This window comes from Epinephelus fuscoguttatus, linkage group LG2 (genome assembly GCF_011397635.1).
Source record: "Epinephelus fuscoguttatus linkage group LG2, E.fuscoguttatus.final_Chr_v1".
In the NCBI taxonomy this organism is placed as follows: domain Eukaryota; kingdom Metazoa; phylum Chordata; class Actinopteri; order Perciformes; family Serranidae; genus Epinephelus; species Epinephelus fuscoguttatus.
Window position 1 is genome coordinate 40,938,383 of NC_064753.1, and position 24,174 is coordinate 40,962,556.

The 24,174-nt window shown below is 42.2% G+C and overlaps 1 protein-coding gene across 1 annotated transcript in view; it reads right to left on the reverse strand.

Moving 5' to 3' along the window:
- The window catches only part of otog (otogelin), a 62,354-nt gene extending 39,317 nt beyond the window's left edge, over positions 1 to 23,037 (reverse strand). Inside the window, exons 1-20 of the mRNA XM_049593985.1 lie at positions 22,977 to 23,037; positions 22,004 to 22,102; positions 21,631 to 21,788; positions 19,544 to 19,665; positions 19,122 to 19,330; positions 17,792 to 17,922; positions 17,522 to 17,628; positions 15,387 to 15,496; positions 13,697 to 13,822; positions 13,318 to 13,426; positions 12,936 to 12,982; positions 11,700 to 11,845; positions 9,666 to 9,798; positions 7,274 to 7,451; positions 6,546 to 6,670; positions 4,840 to 5,052; positions 4,333 to 4,498; positions 3,236 to 3,310; positions 1,807 to 1,850; positions 1,273 to 1,438 (exon numbers count right to left, since the gene is read on the reverse strand). Of these exons, the coding sequence (XP_049449942.1) occupies positions 1,273 to 1,438; positions 1,807 to 1,850; positions 3,236 to 3,310; positions 4,333 to 4,498; positions 4,840 to 5,052; positions 6,546 to 6,670; positions 7,274 to 7,451; positions 9,666 to 9,798; positions 11,700 to 11,845; positions 12,936 to 12,982; positions 13,318 to 13,426; positions 13,697 to 13,822; positions 15,387 to 15,496; positions 17,522 to 17,628; positions 17,792 to 17,922; positions 19,122 to 19,330; positions 19,544 to 19,665; positions 21,631 to 21,788; positions 22,004 to 22,102; positions 22,977 to 23,037 (2,525 nt within the window). The remainder of the gene's footprint in view (positions 1 to 1,272; positions 1,439 to 1,806; positions 1,851 to 3,235; positions 3,311 to 4,332; positions 4,499 to 4,839; positions 5,053 to 6,545; positions 6,671 to 7,273; positions 7,452 to 9,665; positions 9,799 to 11,699; positions 11,846 to 12,935; positions 12,983 to 13,317; positions 13,427 to 13,696; positions 13,823 to 15,386; positions 15,497 to 17,521; positions 17,629 to 17,791; positions 17,923 to 19,121; positions 19,331 to 19,543; positions 19,666 to 21,630; positions 21,789 to 22,003; positions 22,103 to 22,976) is intronic.
- Positions 23,038 to 24,174: the final 1,137 nt, after the last annotated feature.

Here is a 24,174-nt window from a genome sequence, read left to right on the forward strand (position 1 = left end):
AGGGCTACTGGCACCACACTACCACCTCTGAAGGATATTTAAGGCCCAGGCACACCAAATCAACTTCAGACTACTAGCGGCAAAGAACACACCCTGTCGTGTTGCCGTGTCTCAACCAAAAAAGTTGCACATGAACACAATGCAAAGATTATAGCTGACGGTCAACCAGCATGTTCTTCACCTGTGTGGGAGGAAGTTACTCTCCACACCAGCAGACGGCGGTCAATTGTATCGCCTCATTAAAAAAACCCATTCCTGCTAAAGAGTTCAGTGGCTAAAGAAAAATAATCCATCCTTATAATAATAATGATAATAAAAATATTAAATTTATATAGCACATTTTAAAAAACAAGTTTGTTTTGGTTTCACTCCCTCTTGACTTTAGCTCTTTGTTTACCTTTCTCACTTCTGTTTCTCCTCTGTTTGAATTGCCAGCCAGAGTGATTTTCATTCACAGACAGACTCCGCTGTGCCGACACGAATTCAACATGTTGAATCAGCCAAAACAAAAAGTCAATGTGGAGCAACGTAGGACAATGGAGGTCAACAGGGGGCAATGCTGTGGGCCACACCGCACCGATGACGGCAGCAGAAGCTCACAAACCACCCAACTTTGACCGACAGCCAAACGTTGGCTTGGTGTGTCATGGCCTTGACACAACAAAAGAAAGCCATCACATAAGAGCCTTCCCACCCTGGACACTGTCTACTACTATGCTGCACACGACTGGAGAGCTGCTACACAGATTTTCATCAACAGTAAAGATCTTTCTATCTTAAATTCTCTTCTAAATACAAGAGAAACAGCTGTAAAATCCTACAAACACCCCAACATGACCAACAATAAGAATCGATGCCCAGATTAAGATTCAGCCTCCTACACAGGTAACATTATCACCAGTTACCGGGATGTTTTGATCCTTGCCATCCTCCTGCAGAGGTAGCAGGAGGAGGAGGAGGAGGAGGAGGAAGAGGAGGATTGAAGGATTATTCCTGGCTCGTGTGACATTTTTAGAGAGTCTTTAACCAGTCTGCAGCCCGACCCCCTGCTCACCCCGGCTTTAATGACACAGTCAGCCTGGCACACTCAGAGCTTTAGATTTCACCAAACCCACGCAGTCAATTCTTAACCTTTATTTATCCAGAAAAGGTCACGCTCTTTACCAGAATCAGTCTCATTCATTTTCATACATGTAACACACTGTCATAGCAAACAGCTGAGCAGGAAAACTACAGTGTGCTACAAGAGGCGGACAAAATAACTTCACTCACCCAGGAGGGCAGGTACATCCAGCCACGCAGGGCTCGTGTGTCGAGCAGGTGAGGTTCAGCAGGTAGGATTCACAGGTGCGCTCGCAGGCCACACCCCCTCCCGACATGAGGCCATCGTCCCCCTCTGAGCAGTTCTGGTAGAGCTGACCAGCTGGACACAACATGTCTGTGAGAGGAGAGAAATCACAGGCTGGTGAGGGGCTACAATAAAGACGACAAAAACAAGATCCAGCAGCTCCAGTTTCTACCACACTCTATCATCTTCTTTAATCCGTGTCCACCCATGTTTTGTGTTGCTACTTTGAATTAATTTTGGCTAAATTTAATGATTAGTATAATATTTCCAAGTTTATTTTTCACTGCATGATTGTGCCGAGCCATGGACTAAGACTACGAGAGGGAGGGTCACAAAGATGAAGATGTACAAGCACAGATTTGATAATCGTAACAGAATAAAACACATTAATGTGACCGGTCAAACAAAGCATCTGCATCTGTTAGCAGCTTCAGAAATAGTTTATTAAAGTGACTCACCACTGTGTGTTGTTTGAGACACCAGTTTACCGTTCAGACACAATCTGCAAGGAAACAAAGAGAAGACAGGGTGATGATGATGATGATGAAACACGATGAAGGTAAATACAGAAACCACACTGGAGGTTCATACATTAACATGAAATTAAATACAGGGATCACTTGGGGATAATTCCAGTGTGATTGCAATTTCTGCTTTCTTGTTTTTGTGTTCAGTCACTTATTTAGTTGGTGTTTCATCTCTTTTAATCACATCTGGAAACATCCACACTCTTTTTCATTATTCTTTCCCTCTAGATCCACTCATGTGATTTAACTTTTGCACCATTACTAGCACAACTGTGTTTTTCTCACATGCCTCTGGTGAACAAAGAATCTAAAAACTGAAAATTTTCTTGATAAATTGAAGTCATAGGCAACCGCGTTTAAGAAACATCAAAACTGTATCAAAACATCCGTTTACAAACTTTCACACAGCTCATGCAGTATAATGAAGTACCCCAGTTCCACCAAAATCAGCCACGCTGCCTGCATGAGCAGCGTGTGTGTCGCAGAATCTCTTGTTTTTTGGCACCCATGTTCACAAATAAGAGCAGCCACACTGCCCAAGTGAGCAGTGTTGCTCATACGCACCTTGGTTGCTACTCAACTATGGAGTATCTAAAGATTCAAAGTCTTGCATATTGTTTTCTGTGTGATGTGTGAGATTTTTTTAGCAAAAATAAACAGTGAAAATGGTGTTTTGATAATCATATTACCATCATACCACCTTTCAATACATTTCAATATCTGTCACAGACATGAACATACCTCCTGTTTCCGTTTCAAAATAAAAGCCCTCCGACAACATTTCTATGGACACAATCCCTACATCTGTTAACACAAGGCTTTTTTTTGTGAAATGTTTGCATGACCATGTTGTTGTAAATGCAGCGGTTTGCACAGCTCCATAAATTATTCGAGTGCTGGCTTTTAATTGTAGAAATACATTCCTCATAGTAGCAGGCAGCTCTGCAGCAAAGCGGCAACACTGTCTATGTGAACATGTTGTTAAACATGGTCGCCTATGAATTCATTTCATTGGGAATTTTTTTTCTATTTTTGGATTCTTCACTCATCGGCAGCATGCGAGGAAAACAAAGTCATTTTTCACAAATTCAGTGTAACACAGGGTGAGTTATTGATATATTTATGATTTTATTTGAGGTTAAAGTATTCCTTTAACTAACTGAACTACAGCCTCCAGTTGTTTTCTCTGCTGTCTCTACCTGTTTGTGTTTCCTAATTAAATGACCAGAAGTCAGTGATCATTCAGTTCAATCATCATCATTAATTATCGTTATTTGAGAACAATATAAAAAGCTAAAATTGTCCTTTAAGATTTGAGGGTTAAGATGTAGGAAGACAGAGACGGAGGAGAGGATCTTACTGAACACCTGCTGAAGTCATGATCACATCTCCTGGTTCGTAATCTGCTCCAAGGAAGCTGCAGGGACACTCACTCCTGAAAAAACACAACAGTAAACAAAACAAAGCACAAACACACAAGATGAAACAAGTGCGATTACGAGTTTTGTTTGAGTATTTTGAATTTCAGTAAGATCAATAGGCCTGTAATTTGATGTCCAAAACTCTTTAGAAACCTCCTGAATCCAAAATAACACATCAGGCTTTAGTGGTGTAAACCAGACCGTGCTCAGTTAGTTCATTATTGTGTAAAGAGTCATGTTAAAGAGGGCTTTGTGTTACCTTAAACAGAGTATTACAGGTAAGTGGATAGGGGGCAGATAAGCAGGATTTAGGAGGTGAAGTCAGTGCTCAGAGGTGTCAAATCCACAACAAACCTCCTTCAAAAAAAACCTTAATCTGTTTAGACAAAATTGTTATTAAAAAAAACAGGAAAAAATGAGCGGAGACTGAAAGCCTTGTAACATATAGGCCAGCGCCACACATCAGCCTCTGTACTACAAATTCTTTCTCACTGGTTATCAGATATCTGTGTCGTCCCCAGCCCGAGCGGGAATGAAAGGGGGGTTTCACGGTGAATTCCTTGATGTAACTCTATCACATGGTAAGTAAGGCACAGCGCTGCACTAGGATGTAAAAACCTGGGACATTTAAGAGGAATTAAGCTGCATGTCTTCTAGGGCAGAGTGGGCTGAAAGGGAGAGCACAATTACTGAGGTCCTCTGGCTCTGTAACGTCTGCGAGAAAGATACAAGGCTTTCCACTTAAAAGCTGACCTAAACTTCAGAGCAGATACAAATATCACTTTGAGAGGATTTGTTTGGTGGAGTGACTCCAGCCAGTTAGCTGTTTAACGGGCACCGCAACAGGTGGACATGGACCTGCACAACAAGGACACCTGGTCACTCCTGAACTGCACACTAAAAACTCAACATACAGTAAAATAAACAAATAAATAAAGCATTACATTTCTGTTCTTGTGTTGCTATTTTGTGCACTAAAGTAAAAGAAGATGTATTTTTGTTTTTCAGAGGGCCCCACTGTGTCCTCCAGCTGTACCTGTGCACACAGGTGTGTGTTCGATGGTTGTAGAAGGTCTCCTGAGGGCAGACGCAGCCCTCCTCACACTCCTCCCCACAGTGCTGCGGGACAGAGAGGGCGGAGCAACGGCGCTGGCAGGACGAGACGCAGGTGCCGTACTGCATGGTGGCAGGACAGGTGACCGCTACATAAAGAGACAGAGTTAACAGGAAGTTTCAGATTCCCATATTACCTCATATCTGCTGCTCAGTGTGATTATATGTACGTTGGCTTGTAACATAACATCCTGTAGATGTACAGTTCTGTCACATTTAAACCTGCAATGAGTGACGTCTTTGGGGCAGTGGAAACAAGACGTGAACTGAGCCTTATAGCCGAGCCTGCAGCAGAGACTAGCAGTTGGCCACAGAGATCTGGTGAGGTCACCTCTAACTATACACGCTCACATTTTTTACATTGTCAGTCTTATGAACTGTATACACAATGTGTCAGTATAGTTAGTATGTGAATATGCTCAATACTCACCACAGTCAGGTATCTGCGATCGAAAGTCAACGATGATGGAGAATCTGCGGCAGTGGCGAGCATAGTGGGCCAGTGCAGAGCAGAGGCAAGGCGTCCCGCACTTACAGGTGTCTGAGCGGCACTGCTGATGGAAGGTTGTCGGACTGAGGTACTCGTGGCAGGCAGAGAACAGATCCTGGTTCAGTATGTCACACATCTCTGAGGCATAGGTCACTGAGCAGGTCGACACCACGTCACACACATGAAACACGTTGAAAAATGGCAAATTATTTGAAAAAGCATAAAAATATACAAACAAAAAGTGTATAAATCTATATTTACGAGATTTATTTTGGAATGACTTCAATATCACACACATCCATATCAATTCATGTGTCTGCAGCTGCCTCACAGTAAAAGCTGCCAGGAATCTAGTGAAGTAATGTGACATTTACAACCATCACATTACACTCACAGGCCACTTTATTAGATACACCTTACTAGTACCAGGTTGGACCCCTTTTGTCTTCAGAACTGCCTTAATTCTTGGTGTCATAGATTCAACAAGCTGCTGGAAACATTCCTCAGAGATTCTGGTCCATATTGACATGATGACATCACACAGTTGCTGCAGATTTGTCGGCTGCACATCCATGATGAGAATCTCCCGTTCCACCACATCCCAAAGGTGCTCTATTGGACTGAGATCTGGTGACTGTGGAGGCCATTGGAGTACAGTGAACTCATTGTCATGTTCAAGAAAGCAGTTTGAGATGATTTGAGCTTTGTGACATGGTGCGTTATCCTGCTGGAAGTAGCCATCAGAAGATGGGTACACTGTGGTCATAAAGGGATGGACACAGTCAGCAACAATACTCAGGTAGGCTGTGGTGTTTAAACCATGCTCAGTTGGTACTAAGAAAATATCCCCCACACCATTACACCACCAGCAGCAGCCTGAACCGTTGATACAAAGCAGGATGGATCCATGCTTTCATGTTGTTCACACCAAAGTCTGACCCTACCATCTGAATGTGGCAGAAATCCAGACTCATCAGACCAGGCAACGTTTTTCCAATCTCCTATTGTCCAGTTTTGGTGAGCCTGTGTGAACTGTAGCCTCAGTTTCCTGTTGTTAGCTGACAGGAGTGGCACCTGGTGTGGTCTTCTGCTGCTTCAAGGTTGGACGTGTTGTTGCTTCAGAGATGGTCTTCTGCAGACCTTGGTTGGAACCAGTGCTTATTTGAGTTACTGTTGCCTTTCTATCATCTTGAACCAGTCTGGCCATTCTCCTCTGACCTCTGGCATCAACAAGGCATTTTCATCCAGAGAACTGCTGCTCACTGGATGTTTCCTCTTTTTGGGACCATCCTCTGTAAACCCTAGAGATGGTTGTGTGTGAAAATCCCAGTAGATCAGCAGTTTGTGAAATACTCAGACCAGCCCGTCTGGCACCAACAACCATGCTACGTTCAAAGTCACTTAAATCACCTTTCTACTCCATTCTGATGCTCAGTTTGAACTTCAGCAGGTCATCTTCTCCATGTCTACCATGTGTTCAGGAGCACCTGAAGAGGGGTACCTAATAAAGTGGCCGGTGAGTGTAAACAGACTTTGCCTATCCTATATTATACAGCCCAGTTTGACAGGCTTTTACATTTTTCACCTGATATTAACACAGTAAATATTTAGAAACAGAAAAAGCTGAAGGCAGAAGAGAAACTAACCGGCCTGCTGGTGTGTGTCACAGGGGTCGAGCTGAGGCGTGCTCAGGCTGGTCGAACATGCTGACGAGACTCTCCAGGCATTTCCAAACAGCTGAGGAGTGCTTTCTATCATACCTGATGGAGATCTGCGGGATAACCAGAGCACAGGTACATTAACGACAACATGAAGATAAAAACATGTTTTTCATACAGTGAAAAAGATACTGGGAGGAACAGCAACCACTGTCGCTTTAAGGTTTGTTAAACAAAATTAAAAAAAAAAAACACACAGATTCTGCAAGTCATCATTTTGACTGCAGAGTCTTTTCTTCAGAGCTCGAGGCAAAGTGAGTCCCAGTTTTCTTTCGAGCAGCATACGACCACTTCAGTCACCTACTGTGATGTATATCCATTTACAGCTGTTAGACAACATCCGGCCTTTATGGTCGGCCATTACGATACGGTACAGTGGAGCCCCTATTCCACTAACAGTAAATTCCTTGTTGAAGTGGCGTGTCCAGTTGGGCACTCATCTGGCCCGCCTAAAAGAGCTGATCAGAGAGCGAGGCTTTTGATGCCGAGCCGCAGAGCCAGTGTGCATTACAGAGGGGAGAGTGTGAGAGAGAGAGCACTTCACCATCACCTCCCTCTCTGCCTCTGAAACAGGAGTATGCTCTCTCTTTTTATCATCAGAGGGGGGGTTAACGGAGGGCGCGGGAGGGGTCAAGGGTCGGCCGGCGCACACTTACAGGAAGTCATCTTGAATGTTGCCGTTGAAGGTGCCGCACAGGCCCACCGTGTCGTCCTTCCACAGCTCCTCAGCCTGCAGGTAGAGGCGAAACTCCTTCCAGCTGTACTGCAGGCGCAGGCCGAACGCCGTCTTCACCTGGAGGAACATGGACGACAGCTCCTGGATGTGGAAGAGGTCTGCGGAGATGTGAGAGGAGGAAATTAAGGCTTTCAACTGGTGGTAGATGGAGTAAAGTTTAAATAGTTTTAGTTTAGTTCTTATTTCTGTGTCGTACCAAACATCTGGCAAGCCCACATGGGATTATAGGATAGGATTCCACTATTTTACAAAACAAACATCTCTTATACAAATATATAAAAACAACTTAAGATCAAAAGAGAAACATTTACCATAAAGTACTTCTATATGCTTTCAAATGAAATAACACATTTCAAAAGAGCTGCTACATACCTACAATTTATCCTGATTGAGTTAACAAAGTATTGTGCATTCACTAGTCCTTAAGACACTTTTTTAAAATATTTTTTCTAATTTTTTTCTAAATTTGCATTGTTTACATCCTTATTCCAATCTTCTTCCTTGTTTTTTGCTCAGGCATTGCTACGTCTCTGGGCGCACTGCCAACAGTACTACGACTGTGTATTTCATCACCTGCGTACTCATGCCCGAGCACATGATACAAACAAAATGGGGAACTGCTCATGAAACATTACTCCATGGCACTTATAGTGGTCAATAACTCCACATAGGCACCTTAAGCTGACCTCCAGGGGTTTAATTTCACTATTGGGCACACTCATTAGTGATGCTTTTTAACTTTGTGTTAAAGAATACTTAACCTGCAAAATGACCATGTGTTTATCAATTACTAACTACATGTTACAATGAATTTGTGATACTTTATTCTTTCATGCCTCCACACTGAACAAAGAATCCAAAAAAGGCGAACATCTACACTTCCAGACCTGGGGAGACTTCTGCTGGAAAAACCTGATTAGCTTTTTCATCACGCTCAAACAGAAGTCTAAACAAACCGGCACCCGGCTGTGCTGCTGGAGGGAATGTGAAGGAATCATGGTTGACCATGCCCATATTTTCTGGTCTTGTCCTTCTATCCAGACTTTCTGGGAGGAAGTAGCAACAATCATTACAAAACTTTGGGTTTTAGTTTTAGTAAAACATTCACATCCCTTTTTCTTAGACATCCCTGATGGACAAAGTAAAGATGATACATATCTACTAAAGATCCTGCTGGCGGCAGGTAAAAAGGCTATCACAAAATACTGGCTCCAGAAAAACTGCCCCACTGCTAGCCTTTTAATTAATACTGTTAAACAATTACATCTACTAAAACAGATGACCTACTCTATATGACTTCAGAAAGACTTGGGATAAAAACCATGGAGAAAATGGTGTATTTATTTTGCCAGTGAGAGAGATATGAAATCCTTACTTTAACTTAACTTAATCTGTTGTGTCTTTGTAAACATCCCATGACCTCATTTGTATTTTTTCCTTATGTACTGCTTTTCTTTTTTCTATTTCTTTTGTTGTTAAACATAGAAAATGTTCATAAATACAAAATGTTTTAAAAAAACATCTGTAAACAAACTCTCACACAATTTGTGTAATATAATTAAAATCTTATTTATCCAGTCCTATAAAAATTTCCCAGAACCCAAAGTGATGTCTTCAAATATCTTTTTTTTCCATTTGTTTGTGTGATACACTGTGAGATATAACAAAGAAACCCTCAGAATGTTGATAAATGCTTAAAATATTTACTATCGGAAGAGTGAATATTCTACTGAGAAATCAGTCGAATAATTGACTAATCAATTAATCAAGCACTAGTTTTGTCTCTGTTAAGGTTTGTACTTAAAGATTAAACTTCTTGTTTTTCTTTGCATCTGTATTTCATTGTTCGCACTTTGTTATTCAGTTGTACATAAAAGGTTCTTCATAAAGAAAGGCCGGTTGATTGATTGTATGACAAGAAGGACAATCAAATGGAGTCAGCAGTACAAAGTACTTTGTCAGTACCTAATTGTAACAGAACAAAGTGTTGTAAGTGTTGTTTTTACTCCTTAAGGTACAAAAATATCAGATCATTCTCACACAGTTCATCACAAAACACACAAAAGGCTGTTAACTCCATCAGCAGAATGCAGCACTCATGAAAACAGTGGTGTGAAAAGAGCGTAATACTCAGAGGGAAGGCATTTTGCACAACACAATGCAGGAGCTAACCCAGTAAAGTATTGGGAACATTTCTGTTCAATAGCTCAGCTGTCATTCAATCCGTCTCTGCCATGATGTGCAGAGTGCTGAAAGAAGTCTGGCGCTGAGTGTGAACAATGTTGGAAGGTGATAAAAGGTGAGGAAGTTACCGTCAGAATAGGGCAGGGAGATGCGGTACTGTCCGGCCATGAAGACCTCGCCAACGTGGCTCAGTGTAATCTCCGTTCTTGGATCCTCGTCAATAACCAAGTTAACTGATTGGATGCAGGCCCCGTCCAAATTCTGCAGTTGAGACAAGATGGCTCGATAAAGCATGCTGGCTTTACCCCAAAGAGCAGCAATAATTCAAATGCACAACAGGACACACAATTAGAGGGAGATAACGGTGAGAGTGAGGAGAACATGAGGAGGAAAGAAAGAACTGTAAAAGTGCTTTTAATTGTTGTGGTGATAGAAACATATTTAAATGCCTAGAATTTAAAAAATAAAATTAAAGTCTTGTATTCGACCTGATAAAAAGTGAAAACCCCACTAGCAACCTCTAGAGGCTGCAATGTGCATTACAACACAATGCAAAATGTGATTTGGCAGTTCTCTATTATTATTAGGGATGTGGAAAAATTTGATTTTTAAGGAACAGATACACCAGAGAATTAACGGTGACGAAAGCTACCTGCTGCATCATCTCATGAAGCACTGCCAAGTACATTCCAAACCCACAGGCAGTGATATAACTTTAGGTTACAAAGATAACCCCAGTTCTCTGATAACATGAGTAAGGTATTTCACTATGGGGTACCATAACCATAAAGCCAAGCAAAGAAGACGAAGAAGAAGGAGATGTTGGCCAATCCGCAGCCTGATAAGCTATTACCAGAAGGCTACCTGGAGCACTGATGTCTGTGGCACTTTCTGACGCATCTATTTCCCCTTATAGAGGAAGAGTAGCTTAACGTTTATGTGTAAACATGTAAAAAGTCCTGTTAGCAATGTAAGAACCAGAACTATTTTGGTCACACCCGCCACTAAACAAAATGCCATCTCAGCTGTAGCGCTTCACAAAGGAGATGCTGGCGCTCACTCTGATGTTACAGGACAAAAACTCAGTTTTCCCTGTCTACACTGAATGCAGAGTTTCTGAAAATCTTCACCCTGGACAGAGTTTTACAAAAAGTTAACACATACCAAAACTGTTCACAATCCGGCCAGCAGCTGTCAAGAAGTTTCAGACTAACCACTGACAGACTGCCATCATTCGGCCAACTTCTATCAGGACAAGAAGGCCAAAAAAGGTTGTGCATCATATTATGTGACCACATTGTGCATTTTGAATTTAAAACCTGGTAAATGTTGACACTCAAGGAACTCACGAGAACTTCTAAACTGTACTTAAATACATCAGTTTGCATCAGTTGCTCTGCTGCTCTGATATTTTTAAAGTAAGGAAGCCTGCACGTCGCTGACAGTAAGCGATCTGCCTCTATGAATCGTCTCTTTCATAAGTGGCAGAGCCCCACAGCCGAAAGGTTTTAGCACCCCCCCGCCCTCCTCCTTTTACTCTTCCCATCATTCGCCTCCTGTTTTCGCATAACCTTCTCTCTGTCCAAGTCCCCCACCCCATCCAGTGCCTCTCTTCACCTCCCTCCTCACTACAAAGCCGTCCACAGCTCTGTCAGTCAGGCCAGATAAGGTAATCCTGTTCAGTTGGCTGTTAGAGGTCTCGGGCCTCTGCTCTGATGAGTGGGACATCTTATATCTCGCCTCCTCCCCTCCATCGCCTCCTGTTTGCTGAGCTGCTCAAAGGCTGCTGGGAAATTGAAGGCTTGGAGACAAGGGAGGGGAGAAGAAGCTCTCAGTCTTTTGTTGCTTTTCATGTTCATTATCTCCCCAGGTTTGATCGGTGACGTTTCCTTGAAGCATTCATTTCTCTGAGTCGCAGCGTGGCTCTTGAACAAAACTGACCTGGACTCAGCAGGGATTATTGAGCACTTAAATTATCATATGATCTACATGACAGACAAATTGCATAAACCTGTAAGCCGAGACAGCAGAACACTTGCAGAGGCAGATTGCAGAGGTTAAAGTGGAAGAGTTGTGCAAGAGTTTTTTCCAAGATGTTTGTTTGAAAAGCAGAAAAAGAACTAAACAAGACGCTAAACAAGAGTACATTAAATGTCACTCACGGCTCCACAGGGGGCGTTCTGCATGGTGACTGTGAACTTCCCTGAGTTGTGACTTTTGGCAAGGACGTACTGACATGTTGCAGGGAAGGTGTAGATCCGCCCGTCAAAGGATTGGAAATACATATCTCCAGTCACCGAGCACTCGCCTGCAGAGAGATAGAGTTAATTCAGCCAAGGAAAACTTTCAACCGCAGTCTGTAGTTACATGGCAGACACGCTGTTCAGTCAACACTTCAACAGCAACCAATGAAAGCTCCTATAACTATTTTGATTTCCTGGGTCTAAGTCTGAAGGTCTACATCTTAAACATCGGTTAATGTATGAAGTATGGAAGTCTGAAGTTCTCTTCATTGTTTCTTACTTTGAAAGTTATGAGTTTACTTGAGTCCTTGCTGCCCATCTCCTGCATGGCTTCCTTCTTCGCTCCCTACCCAGAAAGCTACCTTCTTTTTGTTTACTTGCCCAGCCAGCTAAAGATACACCTGAGTAGACAGGCGTTGCAGCCCCACATTGAAATGAACACCGCGTTGGGTGTGAATGCCGCCTAATTAAGAAGCTTGGTCTTTTCATTCTCTCTAAATAAAACACTTCCTCATTCTTTCGTCGATAACTAGGGAGCATCCTCCATTCTTGCTCCCTAACTAAAATGCCCTCTCGTTCCTTCACTTGGCCCCTATCTTGAATGCTTTGTTTTCCTAGGAAGCTTCCTTTAATCTTACACCTTGACAAGAAACCTCCAGTAAAAATCCTTCTTCTTTCTTCCTCTTGAACAAGGATGCCTTGGCATTCCTTGCCTGAGCTCATCCTTCATTGCCTTCCTCCCTATGCACCCTGTGTCTTTGCACCATATTAAAGGAGCTCTTTTGCCTCCTGGTTCCTTTAATAGGAAACTATCTCTTTCATTTCCCTTTATTATTTATTATTCTTGCTTCTTTTTTCCTTCGTATCTATAAAGCCTCCTCCTTCCTTGCCTTCTTACATAACTAGGAACCCTTAGAGACTTTCTTCTCGACATTTCCTTTGCTTGACCTTTGCTATAAAGGCTCTTCCTTTCTTGTTCCCTTCTGATTCCTTGCCTCGCTCCCTAACTAGGAGGCATCCTATGTCTTGACGACTTGTTGAGAGCATCTTTGGTTTGTGATAAAATAACCACCCTCCATCACAGTGTTTCATTCACTGTGACCTGCACTACAGTTAGAGTAAAAATGTAACCTGCCACAGAGAGAGGGCACAAACCTGGGCAGCTGTAGTCAGTGCAGTTCCACACTCCACCCACGCATGTGCTGAAACAGAAAGCAGAGATGTCCACAGGTGGAGGACATGAAAGGCTGAGCTAATCAGCGGGATCACTGATAGAAACTGGACACACCGAGTCCAGGTGGTCAGATCTGAGAAGATTAAAAGGACTGCATGGAGTCCAAAGAACAATATCCTGCGGTTGTTTTTATACATGACAGTGACATGTAATGGAACACAGTCTTATGTGTGTCCATCTAGGGTTCATGCAAGATCCAGAGGGAGTGAAAGACCGTTATTAGGGAAAACAGATATGTTATTTGAATACTGTAAAAGGCATGGAGCTGGTTTTCCTCGCCTACAGTTGTTAAACACTGCTCACCAGTTGTTGCATTCCTCCTGCAGCATCTGACCAGATGGATAAAACATGCCGTGGTACTCGCAGGGACAGTCAGAAGGCGTCACACAGCTTCCGTCCTCGTAGATCAGACCTAAGGAGAGACAACAGCAGAGACAGACAGATGGGAAACACACAGAGGATTATTGTTTCACATCATCCAGAATACAGATACAATTGAAGATACAGGATTTTTCTGTCATGCCTTTTTTACAATAGAAGCTAAGATGTTAATTGAAGGATGCAGAAGAAAAGTCATGAAAAGGGGGTTTATGTTAAGGTTGAAAGACACGACAGAAACTGTAAGTAAGTTGTATCTGCAGGAAGTCTTTCAGGGGGAATAGACACTAAAATAGAAACTCACCATCAGGACAGTAGCATCCATCCAGGCAGGCCAGCTTGCTGTCGATGCATGTTCGCTCCAGGTTGCAGGTCTCCGGGCAGCAGCTGATGCATTCCCTGTACTGCAGACCAAGGGGACACTGCTTCGCTGGTCGCAAAAATTAAACACAACATAGATGTCAAAAACGTAATACTTTCTGCTGGATTGTCCATCCAGTGTCCAAATTAGACAGGGGCGGTGGATATCTTTAAAATCAGAGCACCTGCTGTCTCTGGAGATAACGCCTCAAATGAGAGCCTTAAACTTATCATTAAAACCTCTGACACAACTAGTGAAGTGAAATTTATGCTGGCGTCTGTAGACACCAGTGGAATTGCTGTTAATGCATTAGCCTGTCCATGATAAGTCCTGTTTATCTGTTGACTTGATTTAAAGTACAGCAAACTGTGATGTTTTTGTCTGTAAGTTTTGTCTGCAATGTTAAATTTGTACTTCATATTGTTCACCAGCTGAGATATGACAGGCAATAACCTAAATGAAACAATTTGTGCATGTTGACAATTAAAACTAAAAACTAAACTATGCTTTGGGTATGTTCATAAATATGCATCACGCCGCTCAGCGGGAACTCGCATCTAATTGTGTCTTTACGTTGGCTTCACATGTTGGAAGGCGTCACATAGCTTCAGTCCTCTAATGTTGTGTTCACACCAAACAAGATACGAATTTTCGCATCACGTTACTCGCGCAAGTTTGAATGCTAGAATATTTTGTGTTGACTCGGGTCAAACGCACATGTAATTGCTGAACTGATGAATGAACTTCCGACAGTACGTCCTCTGGGTCATCTGTCCCTGTAGGATTTCAATGCTGATTGGCTATCGCGGCGTAAATTGGTAGCTAAAGTTCAGATTTTTCTACTCTCATAAATAAGCGTATGACACAGAATCACGCTACTTGCTTCATTTGTGCTGCTTAATTTGCATATTTTGCATCATTCACGTTGCAGCCAATGCGCCGCCTGGCGGAAATTTGCGTCTAATCATGTCTTTACATTGACTTTTCATGTAATTCACCAGTGCAAATTGTTTCATTCCCGCCCCTGTGAACAAAACATAAGAGTTACTAACTGCAGCTGTCACTCATGTCAATCACTGCTCATGAACTGCAGTCAAACTGTCAGACTGGGCAAGGCTGATCAAATTTGAATCAAGATTCGGCATAAAAACTCCAGTGCCTCTTTAATCATTTCAGTTTCTTTCCATTCTCACCTTGTCTCCCTCCTTCAACACCATCTGGTTGCCTTTTCACTATCCATTAAGTGTAATTACTCCTTTTTTTGCGCTTTGTACAGTTATGGTTACAGACTGTCTTGTCACCTCTCTATACTCATAGTTTGAGTGTTAGTCATTTGTCAAAAAACAGACAAAATGCACAAACAACAAAGTTAAGGATGGATTTGATTGACAGCATTTTTTTCAGATTTTCTATAGATATTGCTACAATATCAATAATATCATTATCAGGAACTGTTTTGTCCATGATAATTGTGTAGTGAAAATCTAATGTCCTGCCAGCCCTATTACACATGAACTTTTTATATATAAAATGGACTTAAATGTTAGAATTTGTGCTATTTTCGTTGAAGCAGTGTTACACCAGAGGATGGGCTCTACAGTCATTATTGGCATCACTGAAGTAAAAAACGTACCACACTGAGGAATGCGCTGCCTCCAGTCGTGCAGTGGGTGGTCAGCATGGGCACAGGCCCGGGCGTACTCACTGAACACCTGGCATACCACATCACCGTTGGGACCCGACCTTCAACAGAGTAACAAACAGAGAAGGACTCTTTGAGTGGAGCCAGGAGAGGTGTGGCCACTGGAGCCAGGTACGCTGACCTGATCAGACTGTGCAGCTCCAACAAATAACTACCCACCAGCTGCGACCTCATCATAGTTAATGAGTAAGTCTCCCAACTAGGCTCTAAATGGAGAGCTGAAGCTGAAAGAGTTTGTTGTAGTGTGGCTGTATCGGTCAAAGTGAGTCATGTGATTAGGTACATTTGTGTCTGAACACTAGCGGGGCTAATATTACTCACAGAAGGAGGGTACGTTCAGGATCATGGACCCGAGCCACCCAGTGACACATCTGAGAAAGCTGTGAGTAGGATCATTTTGAACCAGACAGTAACAAAAAGTGTTCACTGTTGTCTTTATAGACATGGACTGACGATATCAAAACATACCTCAAAAGGCTTCATAAAGGTGTGTTCAAAGGAGAATGATGGCCAAACATGCCCTACATGACTGTAATTGTGAAAAATAGGCAGCAGAGTTCAACACTGCAGCCTGAATGGACTATTTTCAAGATCGAAAAAATACCCAGTGCAGGATGAAATCATTAAATTGAAATCATTAAAGAAGAATTACTAAGAAATAAAAATGAGACAATCCCAATAAAGGGATGCAGGTTATTGTTGCTTCCAGCCCATTCCTCTAAACACTGTGACTGCTGAAGGCATCAAAGCCTGAGATGTTCAAATCCTACATTTAAAGGAACAGTGTGTAGGATTTAGTGGCATCTAGTGGTGAGGACTGCAAATTACAACCAGCTGAAACTTCTCCCACATGCCAAGCTTTAACTCTGGGTTACGATTCCTTCAGTGTTCATTGTTCAGGATGTTTTTTTTACTGAGAGCAGAATTATCCGCAGAGGTCTGTTCCTCTCCAAAACAAACGGACCTGCAGACTTAAACCGATTAATAGACTAAATGAATCAGTTTCATGTTACAAGCCAGTGTTTCTCTGACACTTTTCGGTTCGTCACAGACAGGCCACTAGCCCAACACCTGCTTATGTACGCTCATTTTTTTTCTTTGATAACTTAAGATCTAGACGTTCAGGAAGTTTTTACCAGGAGCTAAATTATCCGCAGAGGTCTCTTCTTCTCCAGGACAAATGGTTCTGATGATTTAAACTGATAAAATACTGTATAAAGCATTTTACCATAAAAGAATCTATGTATTTTCAACGCTGTTCGGCTTGTCGCAGGGGATTGCTGACTACGGTGGCCGATGCTAAAACATGAAAAAGCGAATGGCCTTATCTGGGGTCAGTATTTAGTATGTCGATTCTGGGCTACTGTAGAAACACAGCAGTGCAACATGACAGACTCTACAGACGATTCTTATTTTTAGGTGATTCTACACTATAGAAAACACACTTATTATATATCATATCTGCCAATATAGCCCCCTAAATTCTACACACTGGACCTTTAAGCTCTCCCTCTGCACCCTGACGTTTCCCTCCAGTTTTCCCAGCACAAAGTGCTGGATCAGAGCCTGGAGATGGTGCAGCCTACTGTATCTGCCTGACTTAGATTTCCAACTGAGTCAGTGAAGGAAAAAAGACATGAGGAAAAGTGATCTTCTGTAAGAGCAGGAAATAAACAGCTGAAGTGCATCAGGTGTTTAATTGCAGCATGTATTTTTGGTCACAATTCAAATGACAACTACTGGTTAGATTTCCATTAAATATGGTATGGATATTCATGGTTCCCTGATGTCTAATGATTTTGGTTACCCCCTGATCTTTCCTCTAATGCCACCTTGGGGTGGAAATATCCAATTGAATACAGGAATTATCTCAAGCACACACCATAACATAAATTATCACAGAATCTTTTAAACAAATAGGTTGATTCCCATGAAAGATGTGGTGGATATTTATGGTCCACAATGGATTAATAACCCTTGTGATTTTGGTAAAACCCTACTGTTTCAGCAGAGGTCTCCATCAGGACAGAATGAATATAAGGCAGATCTCATTCTGGTGTTCTTACATGCAGAGGTCGTTGGAGCAGCTGGCCATGTAGGACAGCGGGCTGACAAAGTCGTGGCAGCTCTGAAATGGCGGATCCAGCAGCATTGCACACACCTCCTCCACTTTCTGCAGCCACAAAACACATCAATCACTCATCAGTCAACATTGTAACAGTATATTTCAACAGTATATTTATTTTTTCACTGTATTGTGTCAGAGGATGTTTCTGTGTAACAGGGAAGCTTGCAGTTTTTTGTGTGTTATAGCAGTGCAGTCTCAGGCTTCTTACCAGCAGGACATGAGCTTCGACAGCAGCACAGGGTGAAGGGAAGCCAGAGGACACCATGGGACATCGGGTCTGATGAGGCTCTGCCTCCACCCAGCTGTTCCCAAACATTTCTATTTCATGAGTCAGCACACCTGGGAGAAACAGAAATGTTTTTTTAAAAAAGGCCTGATGTGTTGAAATGAAGTGAGACAAACACAATTAAATTTGGTATTAACTCAAGAACTATACAGAAGTTCAGATTACAGGTATATGTACTCTTCTTGAGTGTTTTGTTTTCAGGCTACTTCTAAACTAATGATACAATATGTAAGAGTCCCAGGAGTCTCTTTCCTGCATCATGACTACTTTTACTTTTGATATTTTAATTATTGAAGATCATCATCTGAAGCTTCAACAACTTAAGTCTTGTTCCTTTTATTGTTATCCTGCCATAGGAAATGTGTAAAACATTACGCTGCTTCACACACAAGTGAGTTGAAGAGGAGTCTATGAAATGTGTATGAAATCTGAGATTTGGTGAACAGCAACCTTAAAAAAATCAAACTTCATAGAATCAATGTTTTCTTATTGTCCATCTTCTGGTTTTGATTTTCTGACAAATCAGCTCATAACTGTGGTGAATTAAAATGGTGAAGCTTAAAATATAAAATACAATGAATATTATAACCACTATACTTTGACTACATTTTTCCATTAGAGAGTTTAATGTGTCCCTGAACACATCCTGGGACGGTTGGATTGATCAGATTACAATCTGCCTGGATGTGTGTACAATGAGATTTATATGTGGTTAAGTGCTTCCTGATAATAATCTGATCCACCAGGATGTAGGTTGATGCAGGTGACAGGAGAACCTAAAACAAGCCGAGCTGTTCTCATGCTCTGTGGTCAGATTTGAACAGCGATAACTTAGTAAAGTGAGTCCTAAATGATTATATTTCAATATGAAACAAGTTCTAACTGTACGTTTAAATGCTGTCACTAACAGTGGTGGCATGTAACTGAGTTCATTTACTCAAATACTGGGTACACATTTGAGGTACTTGTACTTTAATTGACTCTTTTGTTTTCATGCCACTCTCTACTTCCACACCACGACATCTCAGAGGGAACTTTGTACTTATCTGACAGCTTTAGTTACAAATTAAGAAACCATTTTTAATGCAGGACTTTTACTTGTAACAGAGTATTTTTTACAGTGTGGCATTAGTACTTTTACTTACGTAAAGGATATGAATACTTTCGCCACTGCACCATTCTAGCCTGCATGTTCAGACTGCAATTCGCTGCCCAGTAGGTTATCATGTCACAAATGACAAAAGAATCGTACCATAACTCGTCTTCAGGTCATCCTGGACGTCTGCGTTGAAGTTCCCACACATGCCGCAGGTTCTGCCCACAAACTCTGGGCTGAGTTTGATGTAGACGGAGCCGCTGCGTCCCTCCCACGCCAGCGTGAAGCCGTGCTGCTGCGTCACCAGAACGTACTGGGAGATCTGCTCTAGCTGCAGGTCGTGGATGTGATGAGGCAGCTGCAAACTACAGACAGAGACACTGTGAGAACACACACCACCTTCTCTTCTGTAAAGAGCTCATACTGGCTGACATATGGCATTATTTTTTTTTTTTTTACAGATGTCTACTGATAAAATCTTCTATATTCATGTGTATATTTTTAGAGTATAGTCCATTCAATAAAAATCAGAAATACACAGTATATATGATATATGAAGATTGTGCTACACTGCAGACCTTTGGCCCTTGAAGGTCACATTGGTGGCGTGCAGCCGAACTTCACCCTCCCACGGGAGGAAGAGACTGACAGATCTTTGGCAGGTGTAAGGGGCAGAGCTGCAGCCTGGGTCATTGTGGACCTGCAAACAGCAACATGCAATGATAAAATATGCGTTACATACTAGTGGTTTTTTGTTTTCCCTCCATTGACTTCCATGTAGATTCATTTCAGTACACCATGAAAATTAACTTGCAAAGACTCGATTCTTAGTTTAGAAAAGAGTTATAGAGAGCTATCCTTGGTACTGCATTCAAGTACAATCTGACATTTGAGACTTGACAATGAGCTGCTGAACAGCAACTTTTAATGTGCAAGAAAACATTTGCATCTTTTTCAGCTGTCAGAGAATCATCTGATCGATTGTTATTTATAAAAAAAAGTTCACAAATTGTTAATAATTGGTACCAGGAACTGAAAATTAAGCCTACTTTGTCATTTCAAATCACTGCTTAATAGAGCAATACTGTTTAAAGGATAAAACTGGCAACATTCTATGTTTTTCTTACTGTCAAAAAATCAAATTAAAAGACCAAAACCAACAATAAATGTATCTACTAACATGTGCTATGTATGTATTAAAGCCTGATATATCTTCCGCCTCTGTGCCATAGAGCTCCATTGTTGTTAAAAACTATTAAAAACACATCAGTGGGGCGTCGGTGGCTTAGTGGTAGAGCAGGCATCCATGTACAAGGCTGTTGTCGCAGCGGCCCGGGTTCAAATCCAGCCTGTGGCCCTTTGCTGCATGTCACTCCCCCCTCTCTCTCTCCCCCTTTCATGCTTACCTGTCCTGTCCATTAAAGGCAAAATGCCCAAAAAATATCTTTAAAAAAACACATCAGTGAGCAACACTGTTGCACTGACTGACATGTTCCTTCATTAGCATGAAGACACACACTGTCGTTTATCTTGACTCAATCTTAAATACACCATTCTGCTGCCACAAATGCTCACTCAAGCACCAGATATGGATTAATCCGCTGCTGAAAATAGTCCCCAACAAATTAACTACTTCATCCAGTTTGAGCAAAATTTGCTTAAAAAGTACAGTGACCAGCTGTTTTAGAAAACCACAACTGAGCCTTTTCTGTAAATTTATGTTTGTATTTGTGATGAATTTTAAAAGGGACACGGACAAAGTGTTAACAAGTGTTAAGAGGCGGACTAACGCATGTTTAGTTTTGGTCTTTTCATTTACACATGTTAACATAGAAATTCAACTTAAGGTGTTTGTCTAGTTGCATGAATTTCTTTCTTTTTTTTTGGTTTTAATTAGATTTTGCGTTTGATTTAAATCAACAGGAAGTTTTATTTTGAACATGCCACTCTTTAATGTCGGTCTTTTCCCATATGTAGGCCAGCTAACAGTACACCAGTCACTGCACAAATGAAACAAAGACAGAAATAACTTTTTCAACTATTTCAGCCCCAGCTCTCCCAAAAAAGGCTGATTAAAACGCTGAAACTTGACCTTAAAAGTAACACACACACACACACACACAGTTTGCCAGTTTAAGGCACTCTTGAGTGAAGCATGGCCTTGTCTACGACAAAACAAAATGTAATGTCACCTTCTTCTAACATGTTCAGGTTGTTAGATTTACAGCATCGCAGTTTAATATGTTCTTTTTGTTTATTAGATGCTCCTTATAATTAATACTGGTATTAATGCACTATCAATAATCATTTGGATCTCTCGAGGTTCCCTGCTTGGTTTGGTTTTCCCATACACAGATTCGGTATCTGCTGCCTTTTCAGGGGAACAAAGTCTCGGTCTGTTGCAGATGCTTTCAAGGCATAGTGGGTAATTGCAGTATTTAATGGTAATTGACTCTAATAACCAGATAGCTTTCACTAATCTTCAGAGCAAATCTTTTCCTCGGGCTGAGACTGAACCTCGCAGAAGTCAGAAAGGAGAGTGTGTTTTAGAGCAGGACGCTACCGAGTCCAAACTTTCCTTGACTAGAAGCAGGCGTTGAACCGAGACCTTCTGGGCAGCCTCTAGACGGGAGGATTTATTTCGTCCTGCTGAGTCTGAACTAACCTGGACGACAATGCCGGCCTGGGTGGTTTCTTCACAGTCCCTCAGCAGAGTGTACGTGCATCGACCGGGGAAGTGGTAGTAGAGGCCGTCAAAGGTCTCAAAGTTGTACTGACCCCACGTGCGACACGTCATCTCCCTCTCAAAGCCAGGGTTTGGAACTGGGAAGATGGAGGAGAAAAGAACTGATGATGAAAGGACTTCCCATCACTTAATAAATTTACTTCAATTTAATCACTAGTCACTCAACTGTTCAATAATAATTTCAAATAATCCCACATTTATGTAGTTCATTATAATATAATGGCTGATTATGATTATGGTTCTCATTTAAAACTTTTAAAGTGACTCAAATAGGTTCAGGTGTGTAGTTTACCTGTCTGACATCTGTGTCCAGTGGCCTGATACAAGCTGCAGTCACATGACTCTGACTGAATGCACTGTCCTCCATTCAGGCAGGGAAACGCACATGGCCCTGCTGAGAGACAACAAACAAATAAACAATTACACTGCTGCTCATCAGACCGGAAACCTGGGGGAAAAAACTCAGGACAGTGATGCCTCCAACAAGAAATAATCTTCCCTTTTCAGGTGGTTTCACTGATACAAATTTCACCAGTTTCATCATTATTTCATCAGAATCTTATCTGATAAATTTGTACTGACTCAAACATTCTCACTACATCAAGTTAAAATGACTCAAAGTGTGCAGGACTTCTGGGTTCTAATCATTTATATTTCACAGGTAAAAAAGTAAGAAATGATGGATAAGATGATATATTTATAGAGCAGAAATATACATGCTAAGAACCACTGTAATAGATGACCAACTCTGAGTATCTGCAGGTCTCAACTTTAAGGAAACCATCTGTCAGCACTCATATGGAGTTGTGTGGGGCCTCAACAAATGTTCCAGTCACTGAACGCACCACCAAACACCAAACGATGGCCCCTCATCCTGCAGTAGCACCATCTGCTTGGTGGGCTTACAGCTCATCTGTGCAGCCAGTCACATCCCACACGAGCACAGGTAACATGGGGGGTGTCGATTAATCAGATAAAAGCTATTTCTCCTTGTTCACTCTGAGATGGGGAAGTGAAATAGATGGCTCATTTGTTGCTCCAATAATAGCATCAACTTTGGACCATTTTAGCCAGAACACAGACAGCAGTAAACCTTCTCTCCATAGATCTGAACTGGGGATACTGAGAATTGCAGAGCTGGTTGCAACACACAGTCTGCACCAGTTTTCACCAGGTGTTATATAAACACTTCTGCCATAACAGTATTTTACAGAATGATACAACATAGCGGCTATAAGTTTGAATTTTCCATATTATAAATTTACCTTGAATCCTACGAATCGATGACCTCAGGGCTTCCTTCGCCTGCCTGGCGAGCAGTGACATGTTCATTGGACGCTCCTCTCTGCTGACTGTAGGTGATGATTGGTTTGCTGACACTGAGGAGGTGAGTGATTGGTCAGATGGTGTTGATTTTGACGGTGATTGGTTATGTGACGTTATGCTGGATGATACATGGTGTGAAGTTTTTGGGCTGTTAATGGATCGATCAGCTGATGTTGAAGTGGTTGGTGATTGTTGTGATGCTGAGGTGAGGGGGGTCTGGTTTGATGTTTTGGAGCCATGCGTTGATTGGCTTAATGGTGTTTGGTTGGATGATGATTGGCTAGGTGTTGTAGTAATGCCTGCTGAATGGTCAGATAAGGTTCTGACTGGTGGATTGCTGACTGGTGATTGACTAGCTGGCACTTTGTTGGTTGGTGTTTGGCTGACTGTTGTGCTGCTTAATGTTTTTCTGGCTGCAGTTGTGCTTGATGGTGATTGGTTGGCTGGTGTTTTGGAGGTTGGAGATTTGCTGACTGGTCGTAATTTTGTTGATGATTGGCTGGGTGGTGTTGTGCTGGTTGGCGATTGGCTAGATGGTGTTGTGCTGCCTGTTGATTGGCTGGCTGATGCTGTAGAGGTTGTTAATTGGCTGGATGGTGTTATGCTGGTTGGTGATTGGCTGGTTCGTGCTGTGTTGACTGGTGATTGAATGGTTGATGGTGAGGTGGTTGGTGATTGGCTGGCTGATGCTATGGCCGTTGGTGATTGGCTGGTTTGTGTCCTGCCGATTGGTGATTGGCCCGCTGATGCTGTGGCAGTTGTCGATGGGATGGATGGTGTTGGACTGCCTGGCAATTGGCTGGATGGTACTGTGCTGGTTGGTGATTGGCTGGTTTGTGTTGTGCTGCCTGTGGATTGGCTGGATGATACTGCTCTAGACGGTGTTGGACTAGATGGTGCTGTGGTTGCAGATGATTGGTCAGAGGTGAGGGTCCATGACGAGGTCAGTGTCCTCTCTGACTCTGTGCTGGAGGACGTCAGGTTGGACGCAGCAGTCCGAGTGTCCAGTGAAGGACTGGAGGAAGACGTGTTGGTTTCTAACATAGCAGCTGCTGTCTGGAGGTCCTTCAAGGAGAGAAAATGTATCAGCAGGTATTTCATGCAACACTTGTAACCATAACCTGATCCTTCCATGCA